Genomic DNA, 10,851 nt, shown 5'->3' on the forward strand with positions numbered 1-10,851 from the left:
AAAGCTTATTCTGGTATAAGGAGATGTAATTTCATGTTTAATCATAACTGTGGAAAAAAATACCATCACAAAAAAAGCTGAAACTATCTTTTCTAGCTAGAATATATCTTAAGATGTATGAATCAGTAAAGTTTTGGCAACGTCAAAACTAAAGTATGCCAATTCTTGTAAACGTCTTCATAATTTCCAGCACTTCAACCGAAACAGTCAGACATGATGGATAGCAAAACATTCTTTATTGACTGGAAAAATACAGGGACCTCAAAACAAAAGAGGAAAGAAAGAAAAAGTGCAGTGAAAAAGATCCCATAACACCCTTGATTAAAATCCCACAAATCAACTTCATTTAATAAACTCATAGCAGAATTATACAGATACTTTGTAGCAGGTGAAGCGCTATAATACTATATCATGCTGTAAAGCCGGAGGGGTGTATAGAGGGCAGTAGGAGGAGGGGTCAGGGGGGAATCAAGAAGGGAAAAGCTGAGCCGTATCGGTCATACAGGGCCGGCTAAGTCGAAGCCACAACACAAGAGAAAAGCAGCAGCAGCATCCAGAATCTCTCAGATTGCATCAATGTCAATATCGTCTTCTTCTTTTTCTGGTGTGTCTGGTTTCACGGTCTCCACTTTGAGCTCGCGGGCGGAGGACGAGTACACCACCTGCGGGAAGAAAAGCACAAAAACTTTTAGCCCACTGTCAGAAGGCTCCTGTAAGCATTACATTTATAGCACAGAGTTCAAGGGTTGCTTGACAAGCAACTGGTTTCTGCATCCATTCGCTCTAGATGTCTGAACCCATGTACTGCCGTTTCCTCCAAAACATACTGGTATCAGTTTATTTTCATGTCAAGACCAGTAATGTAATGCAATGGGGTTAAATACTCAGATCCTATAATTGTGTATATTCTGAAATATTTTCCACTGAGATTCAGATCAATCTTTGAACCACCGATAACAGGTTTTTGGCTAAAACAACAATGGAAGAAAGCAGATGTCTGCATCCGTCTAATACTTAAAGTGGAGCTACGGGCGACATCATGCTTTATTATCATCCATTTTACATCATATATAGAATTCATAATTGCTCTTTCTGAACCATTTCAATGAAGGTTTGATAAAGTTTATTTTTATATTTTGACCAGTGCAGTCAACCTATTTTTTTAATGTCCGTATTAAGAAAAAAACATTTTAAGTTTATTCAGGATTGATTTTCTGTATAGAATCGCCATCAGCTGATTCTATATCTTAGATATCCGTATCAGGAATGAAAAAGTTGATCAGTGCATCACTAGATAAGAGTGGGATGCTTTGACTTTAATTTTGTTGTTTTCTTGTTTAAATAGTTTTGTTGAATTTTCTTTTTACAAAAGACAACAGATCACCTTCAAAAATCCTGAAGTAAATAAAATTTTTCGTTTTATTTTATTCTCATATTAAATGCATGAATCAATGCATTTTATTTTCCAGACAGGCGTCTATGAATTGGCATAGGAACTACCACTTTAAAAACGACACTGCAAAAACAATCAGCTGCCAGTTTGGAGCATTGAGGGCATTTCCAGGAACTTTTTGCCCAAACGAGAAAAAGAAAAGTCGTACCTCGACGTTTTCGTCGTCTTCTTCCTCCTCCTCCTCCTCGCTGCCCTCACTCTCTTCCTCCGCCTCCTTCAGCCATTTGACAAAAGGAGCGGCCTTGGCATGGATCTCTTTGGCAAGTTCCTTGGAGACATACTTCTTAGAAACCTGAGGAAAACAGGAAACGAGAGCAGACAGGGGAAACATTGGATACAAGAAAATAAGATGTGAAAATACTAACATCAAAGTGGTACGATTGGGATACTTTTGAGCCTTTGCTCATATTTTTTGGAGACATTGAGAACTGAACTGACGGCGGCTGCCAGCTCACTGACCCTCTCAGCCCAGGCGAAGATGACGTCCTCCTCCAGCAGGTCGGCGTCGTACAGGTCTTTGAGGATGATGGCGACGCGTGGCAGCAGCTGCACCTGGTGGAGCTTCACCACGCACTCGAAGCCTCCCAGCAGATACTTCTGGGCTTTCTTGTTGTTGTGACAGAACTAGGATGTGAATATGAAAAACATACAGCAGATAAGTTAGTCACTTCCAGGAGAAAATGAGTTTTATTCAACATTAGGGAGAAGGGGAAAAAAAAAAAAAGTGATGTTTTCTTAGTCGTGTGCAAGGAAGAACCTTTAACTGCAATACCACTGATGACCACAAGGCGCTGGTTTCATAAACATTCAAACCATTAAAATAATTTACTATAAACATGAGTCCTCAAAGAAATGTATTTATGTTAAAATATGATATCAATAATTGATCAGGATTGCCAGAGCTTTCAGATAAAGTCACTGAACATCATGTCTGCTGATGGACTGAGTCAAGAACTTCTGTACTGAGAAATAAAACTGCTTATGTATAAATGAAAAAGACGATAAAGCAAGCAGCCTCAAGCTGTGTATTATATCAATTTGTCTTCATTTTATATTTTAGAAATTGAGTATCAAGTCATGAGGCTCTCAGATTATATGTCTTGCTCTAAAAATTTAATGTAAATGTTTTCCATCATCTGAAGAACTTGTCATCATTCTCAGTTTAATGTACAAAATAATTCTGATGACAGGAGATGAGGGTTTTTCCAAAGCCAATGCTTAAAGTTTAATGTGGCTAATGGCCACTGTTTATTTACCTGTTAGTTTTTTTAATTCCTGTAACTGAAAGTTTGGAGTGTTAACATGAAACCTGAGCACTCATTAGCTGGGTTTCTTTGTCCTTTGGTAATGCTTGTAATTTAATCAGGGTTGTAGATGCCGTTTTTCAGTTCCCATCTTTAGATGTGACTGTTGTTTTTTTAAAGGCAAATATTCACCATTAATAAGCAAATACCAGGTTGAATTAATTGGCAAGCTGACATCAATTACTAAATTACAAAAGGTTTTTCACGATGCATTATTTGGTGAGTTCAAGTGAAAACCAAAAACTAGTAAAAGTTAAATTATAAACCAAAATGCAAATAATTTTAAAATAATAAAAAAAAAAAATTAAACCTATGTGAAAGCTTATTTTTACTTAAACCAACAGACTTGATTTTACTGATATGCATTTTAAATGATTGCATCGTTTTGTTGCGTTTGTAATACGTTATTTTGTGATTAGCTGTGTCACTTATGTTTTTTTATCTTATCTGTTCATTTTGTTCCAGCTGTGGCTGGTGCTGTAGCTCTTTCTAAATGAAGTTGTTGTGGATTTTCAGACTGTTATAACAGAGACGTACTCTCAGGAAGTGGCGTTTGTACTTCTTGATCTGGTCCCGGATGTTCTCGTTGAAGAGGAGCTCGCTGAGGATGAGCGGACCCATGGCCTTCACGTCCAGACGCTCCGCCTCTGCCAGGATCTCTTTGTCAGCGCCATCAATGGTTCCGCTTTCCTTCTTTTGCTGTTTAAGAACAAACAAAGAGGTGAACAACTGCGGGGAAAGATTTGTTTCTGGTAGATCTAATAACTGGTCCCTCAACTGCTAAACTCGACACTGTTTGGGTGGTTTTCCTTTAGTAAAGTACTGTAAGCCACACAAAAAAGGATGAACTTTCTATGTTTTATTTTTTGTCCGATTCTGTTGCTGTTGGGAGTTGTACACAGACTCTGCACCCTCAGCCAATCAGACAGAATCTTCTGATGAAATGTACTCAGTCTCAGCGGTCTTACTTTCACAAAGCTGTAAAAGAGGTTGACCCTCTCCTCCAGAGGTTTCTCCAGGTCCTCGCTCAGGGTCAGATTCTTGGCGTGGTCGCTGATCTCTTCCATCCGGCGCCGCTGTGCCTCCTCCGTCGTCTCCTCCGCCCAGTCCTCGTCGTCATCGTCTCTATCCTGGAAACGGGAAGGATGAAAAAACTGCATTAAGCACCTGGTTCTATAAATAATCATTTATATAACCAAATGTTGAACATTTAGGGATAAAACAGTATATGTATTTCGGTTCCGAACCGAAAGGAGCAGATATTTTCGGTACTCATAGTTGGAGGTCTATCTATGTGATTAAACGTTTTTGCAATTGTGTTTTAATTTTAAAGGAGCAGTTTTATGTGTTTTAGTGCCATTTTATAGTACAATCAAGTAACTTCAGTTGTAAAAACAATCTGACTTTGTAATTTATTGCTTTGAAACTGGGCCTCTGGCTCTTTAAAAACTCCTGCTCTTTCTGAAACTCCACCTTCAATAAGTCATTGCAACAAGGGTCCTCTGTTAACCCTTTAAAAATGTTTTTACCTGAGCTGCTGAGAAGTAGCTCATATAATGTTTGCCATTCGGTGCTGGCTAGTCTGAAGGAGCTGAGAGGACAGCAGCTCTGTGAATCAGGAACTTAGAAACTGCAACTGAGGAGGAGCTTTGTCTTTGAAGGCAGAGCCAAGTCCCCCAAGGTGATTAGCACAGCTCAATGGTTGCCATGGAGAGTAAAGGATTTCAAACATGGATGGCACTCCAGGTTTGTTTTTGATTATGGAATAACATTATAACACTACGTAGAGCTGAATAAGTACATTTTACATGAACACTGCCCCTTTAACCCGACTGACAATGAGAGCCGAGGGATGATCCCAGACTACGTGTGGGGATCATTCCTCCACTGAACCATCATGTGAATGACAGTAAACACACCACAGCCTCAGGGGCATCAATGTTGTCCTGGTTTCCAGTCTCGCCGCTGCCAGAGCCGTTTTCCTTGTCCTTCTTGCGGTTCTTCTTTTCTTTCTCTTTCTTGACAGATGCAGAACTGCTATCATTGCTCTCTGTTGACAGGAGGAAACGAGCAAAGCAAACAAACAAAAAAAATCATGTTATGAATTAATTAATTTAAGAGAAGTTGTTAATTTTATGGTTGAGCCAGTGACCCCTCACTTCTTACCAGGTGGGTTTTTGAGAATGAACGTGCAGAGTTTGTGTCTGGTGTCTAGCATGCCACGGTATCCACAGGCCTTACAGGAATTGCCGATTGTTTGTTTCTTAGGATTGACATGCTGTAGAGGAAGACAGAAATGAACCATGAACATACTACTACTATTCTGTCCCCTATACGCAAAGTATTATCCTTAAGCACAACTTCTCAAGACAAACTATGCCATTCTTGTTTCTTCAAAACAATTTATAGAGTTCTGTCCTGTTTCCCACTGCACGGCTTGGCCAAATATCTTTAAGGAAGCAGAAAACTCTTTACCAGGTCAGTTTCAGGGTTGTCGCACTCAGGACACAGCACAAATTTTCTGATGAACCCATCAAGCATATCCTGCAACTTGTTCGCCTCGTGGGATCCGTTGACGATGTAACGATCGTTTTTGGTATCAAACTGGGTCTGAGCACCGAGTTCACAACCAAAAAACTTGGTTGGGTCTGCAGAGAAGAGATGAGGCCAACAGTTAGAACTACAGTAACTAGAAAAATAGCACAATTAAGATATCCATGTCTTATGCCAAGCATGTTCATAAAATTCAAATTTTAGTCTTCAGTTTGGTTTCACTGCATTTATAATCTGATTGTTTTTATAGTTATTACAGCTGCATGATTACAGGAACACATTTTGAAATATTATTCTGTATTGAGACGATATTGATCAGGTTTGACCCACATTTCCCTCAGCCTCTCTGCCATCACCATTACATCTTTCTGATGTCAGATCTGGCATCTTTATTAAAGTAGACAAACATGACATGATAGTTCATCTAAGTAGAGAAAAACATCACTACAGAATCTAAATGCACTGAATTTAAGACTCCAGCCTACCAAATAATGGAACTAGGCATTTCTTTACAAATTCAGACACGACACATTGTCTCTAAAAGTGATTCAATCTGGACTGATATGTTCGATGTTAAATCTGTGTTAATGTGAAGGTACTTCTGTGCATTAGAAAGTTGCTATAAAACTTTATCAGTTTTTCATTACTTTTTGTTCAAGATATCCACAGAATTTCCACCTCAAATTTCACATTTTTTCTGCTACTCTGTGCATTTGATAACATTTAACCGTCTTCATTTATCTGTGTGTTCCATATGTTATAAAATGTGATTATAAATTTAGCTTCTGGGTTGACGGTGTGGTAAAAGCTCCACACTGGTATGTGGATAAACAGACCAGTTCTGGATTCACATCTAACCCACTTACTCAACACTTCCCATAGTGTTTTATTTCTCATGCTCATCTAAACTTCAAACAGGATTTAATAGTTTTTCACACTTTATAAGACTGCTATTAAACCTAAATTATAAAAGTGCTCTATAAGACTTCTGATCTAGAGAAGTAAACCACTTATTTTTACATTCAAGTGACTAAATAAATTAACTTAACTACCACACTGGGAGCTTAATGTTGAATCTTCTAAAATCTCCATATTTCTTTTTAGCTATACTCAACCGTCACACTGTGGCACTGAATGTTCCTCAGAAACAGTAAGTCAACACTGTTCAATGCTGCTACTAAATATTTTAAAAGAAAACCAAACTTTTATTCTTCACTTTTTTTCTGCTAGCATGAGACTGAGATTTTTTTGACACTTATTACTGAATGCAGCATCAAAATTCCATGGCAACCAACACATTATTTTGATAAAACAAAAAATGGCAGGTCTCATAACTTAATTTTTTTTTTTTTACATTGTACACCCCAGATAAGCTGAGGTAAAACGGTAAAGTTTACTCACATGTTGGAGGCCTGTTCAAAGCCTTTGCAACATCAACCATGTTGACAATAACCGTCTTGATTCCATTCCCTTTGCCTTCAACCTAAACAGAAAACAGAAAAGACCATAAATCCCAGCGCCACAGACTTTTTCTTTTTTTAAATGGCTGGGATAGACTTCAACCTGCCGGGGTTACCTTGGCAATCAGACGGGGCATTTTGTAGCGATAGAACTGGTCTGACACGCTGCGGTTAACGTTGACAGACATTTTGGCTGGATGTTAGCACTATCAGTAAGATAAAAGGATCTTGGTTGGGGATTTTTCGGGATCTTCTGTCTGGAAAAGAGGGGATGACATAAACGACTGCAAGCGTGCTCGGTCTCTGACATGAAAAACGTCGTGCCGCTGTGGCCGCAAGCTCCTTGCTTGAAGGCTAGGTTTCCACCACACAGGTTCCAACGGCTGCGCAACAGCTCTGAAAGAGGAGGAGAGGGACAGCCATCAATATTTCAGAAGCAAAGACTAGCGCTGCCCGGCTCTAGCTAACCCCACTGGATGAACAGCATAGAGGAAGAAGCAGCTGTGGAAAAGGCAAACGGCTGTGTGTTGTGTAACATAGGGAGTGTTTGAATGGCCTTCATCTGTATTACAACCATTTAGACCAGGTAGACATAAGCTGGTAGATTGGATGTTTTTTTTCTCATCAGTAATGGCTACCTTACCTGTAGATGGATGTCGTCATGTAGTGAGTTTGTAATAAAGTGATAAAATTCTTACAGTAGAGGAAGGCTTAGAGATGGTCTGCTTAAGCAATGGGAAACATCTCAAACTTAAGATGTTCATATCCAGGAGATTAATAACCATCTGCAGGTATTGAGCATCTAGATTACAGGACGCAGCTGTCACAATGGAAAGAGCAACTTATACCTACTGACTAAGACTATTAAAAACAACAACAAAAGAAATCAAGTTTTAGGAAATATCTACTCTGACAACACTTTATGGATTCATTAAAAGAATCAGTCATTTTTCAGTCTAATTTTCTAAAAAAAAAAAACTACATGCCTTTTCTTATTTATGGAAAAGGAATGTAGTTAGCAACCTAATGACAAGGGTTTTTTAAAAAAATAAATAAGAATTAGTACATTTACTTGACGAACATCTTTCAGTTGTTTATTATTTTTAATTAATGATAAAGACTTATTATGACAACTGTTAAGTGGAGGGTCCTGAAGAGCCTGAAGCAGCTTTAGAGCTGAAGGTTTCAATTAGTTCAGTTTGGGATTATTGGAGTATTTTTAAACTGAGCTACAGATCACTGGCCCTTTACAATCTTTAGAGAACACAGTTGAGTTTGTCAGTTATCTGAATCAGAAGAAAGTCCATGTCACTGCTATCATCCCATTAGCAGAAGCTGAAGGCTGAAAAACTCCACCTGAGCTCTTCAACAGCTTCACTTCATCCTCAGAGGCTGACGAGCCACAGCTGTCAAAGCAGACTGATGCAGCCTCAAGCAATTTCATTTTTACACATAATGTAGATACTGTTTGAAAAAAAAAAAGCAACAACCTTCACATTCCATTATAAAACTACAGAACGTTCATATCTGCTAATATATCACTGAATCCAATGGATACAAGTGTAAAAAAAAAAAAAAAAAAAAAGATCAAATCCAGCTGAAACTGATAAATCCTTCCGATTAGCCGTAAGCATCATCCTGTTCTGAGGATTTACTTTTTCTACAGATTCACTGCAAAAAAAGTATGGATACCATTCAGAAACTCACTACAAATACACAAAATGATCTCTTTAATGGCAACAAAAAAAAAAAACAAATTCAAATTTTTAGATTTAAAAAGAAGAGAAATTGGATGCTGAATGGTTTTGTTTAGTACAAAAGAGCTCCTTACAAAAAATAGCTTATTGCCAATCTATTCTGAAATTTAGCTGGAATTTTTTTTCTATAAATTATCAAAACACTGTTTATGCATTGAATATGAAGAAAAAAAAAAAGTAATCTTGCATTCCAGGCAGCCAGCATTGATTTTAAATGAAAAAGGAAACCAAGCCTCTTAGTATTCAGCTTAAACCCCTCTTTGTGGCCACAATAATGGATTTGTATAAGCCTTTTGTCTTATGCTGGGGGGCCTCTGGCTTTTTGACATATAAGGCCTGCTCTTTTTAATAGGTCACAAACATGAGGCCCATCAGCTGTGGTCCGACTGATGGAATCCGTACAAATCACACCTGCTTATAACCTGACAAGCCACTATTACGGTAAATGTCACAAAATGAATGACATTTCCATGAAAATCCGTTTTGGAAAACCAGAGGAGGGGGAACTACTCGGGTGGAGGCTAACAAACTAGCCCAGCTAGCGGCTTGGTGCAGAGTGCGTCACACAGCCACTGCACACGAGTGGCGAGACTGGGAGAAGCCATTTTGAACAGCGCCTGAGAAGACGGGGAGCGCTGCTTAATACTGCAGAGTAACGGGAAAGCATACATGAGAATAACCCAGCTAAGTAAAACGTAGCTAACAAGAAAAACAAAACATTATGTATATAGAAATTCGGTTCCCACAACTTACCGTTTCTGCAAAACAAAGACATAAACACAACGCTGATCGTCCAAATGCCGCAGTGAACGGTGGTCGATAGCTGGTGGTGTATCGATTGCGGCAGCAGGGTGTCTAAAACGTTTTCTCAAAGCTTAAAACCCTGAGGCGTCCAAATGGTGTCGGTGCCAGGTTCAGAGACAGAGGAGAGCTTTCTGGGACGTCCTCGATGTCCGGGAACCTTTTAGGGAGGGGGGGATAAAAAGGATCCATTAACGGCGGACTGGAATGCCAGCATCAGCAGGTGCGACAGGCGATAGTGTGCAGTCCGTTTTAACATTGTCGTCACGTAATTGTCGTTATTTATTAAAACGCTGTACTAATTACCTGTAATAGAGCGGGGGAGAAAAGTAGACGGGTAACCTGATTGGCTAATGACTATGCTTTCTGGTTACGAAGCGTTTGATGACAAATAGTCAATTAAACACACAAATATAAAAAATATTATGCGTCTAATAACAAGTTAACAAAACTACAGTTTTACCGTTAATTATGTCCACTGAGAGTGCTGACGTTCACAGAAAAAAAAGCCCCGTGCCCAAACGCAAGGCCAACTGACGCCACGCAGCTATAGCTAACATGGTTAGCCAAACGCAGTCGACGCCATTCAGATATTATGATTAAACAACGTTCACAACATCGTGTAGCTAACTTTAATTTTTCTACTGTATTATGTCCACCGTAGAAAAATAAAAATAAAGACCAATAGAAAGGGCCGCGATGCAGTTATTTATCACCTACCTCTCGAATGTTCTGCGAAATGCAGCTTTTCGTGTCGATTTTTTTTTCTGACAAGCGTTAAAGTTGAATAAATTTAGCAACATCCGGTCTCTCTGTTGTCTAACATTAAAAGTCTGCTCAAATATGTACTGGGGTAAATTTAGTATTTTATTGATAGCACTAAAAATATTGACAGTTAGAACATTGCTAAACAACGAGAATCATTTTCTAGGTAAATATTGTAATAAAAAATAGTTACTTGAGGCTTTTAGCAATCTGAACTGCACAAATTAGATTTGCATGGGTTTTATTTTGAAAGGATAAGACGATGCAGTGTCTAGCTTGATGACGTTTTTTTCTTCGAATATGGACAAGTAGAAGTAGATGTCGCCTGAAACCCAAAGCATACGTCAGTGCCGTCGCCATCTTGTGTTGAGGGAGTGCTCCTCCCTGCGATCCTGACCAGTGCGAAAAGGACGACACGGAGGAAAGATAATGAACTTGTATGGAGCTAAAACGGTGACAACTCCATAAACTCGCTTACCAGTTTACCAGCTGTAAGCCATGATCTTAAAAATTAACAGAAATTTGATGATTGTTAATCAGTGTAATATATGTTTCTCATTTTAAAGGAATGTCAGACTTCACATCTCCATTTTTGTTTTGTATTATTGAGATGCACCTGTCAGTAATAACAAATTTCTATCTATTTCAAGTGCAGGTACAGTTTAGCTTATCTGCTAAAACAACAACCAGGTTTAAGATGGACAACTATCTACTGCTACAGACTGATTGTTTCTATGTGAAGGAAAAAAAGAATACAG

General features: G+C 38.7%; 1 protein-coding gene and 1 long non-coding RNA gene across 2 annotated transcripts; both read right to left on the minus strand.

Annotated features, from left to right (window-relative positions):
* Nucleotides 1-214: 214 nt before the first annotated feature.
* Nucleotides 215-6,980, minus strand: eif5 (eukaryotic translation initiation factor 5). Its single transcript, XM_015036967.1, has 10 exons — nucleotides 6,887-6,980; nucleotides 6,712-6,793; nucleotides 5,233-5,405; nucleotides 4,924-5,035; nucleotides 4,677-4,807; nucleotides 3,726-3,887; nucleotides 3,295-3,456; nucleotides 1,913-2,077; nucleotides 1,602-1,745; nucleotides 215-662 (listed from the first exon to the last, which is right to left on the minus strand). The coding sequence occupies exons 1-10, from the start codon at nucleotides 6,956-6,958 to the stop codon at nucleotides 564-566; spliced, it is 1,302 nt and encodes a 433-aa protein (XP_014892453.1). The 5' UTR covers nucleotides 6,959-6,980; the 3' UTR covers nucleotides 215-563.
* A 35-nt stretch (nucleotides 6,981-7,015) lies between these two features.
* LOC106950236 (uncharacterized) lies at nucleotides 7,016-10,156 on the minus strand. Its single transcript, XR_001425572.1, has 3 exons — nucleotides 10,049-10,156; nucleotides 9,281-9,488; nucleotides 7,016-7,166 (listed from the first exon to the last, which is right to left on the minus strand). It is a non-coding gene; the product is annotated as an uncharacterized LOC106950236 (long non-coding RNA).
* Nucleotides 10,157-10,851: the final 695 nt, after the last annotated feature.

The sequence above is a fragment of the Poecilia latipinna genome, unplaced genomic scaffold (assembly GCF_001443285.1).
Source record: "Poecilia latipinna isolate Pla-1442-1.1 unplaced genomic scaffold, P_latipinna-1.0 Scaffold386, whole genome shotgun sequence".
NCBI classification, from domain to species: Eukaryota; Metazoa; Chordata; class Actinopteri; order Cyprinodontiformes; family Poeciliidae; genus Poecilia; species Poecilia latipinna.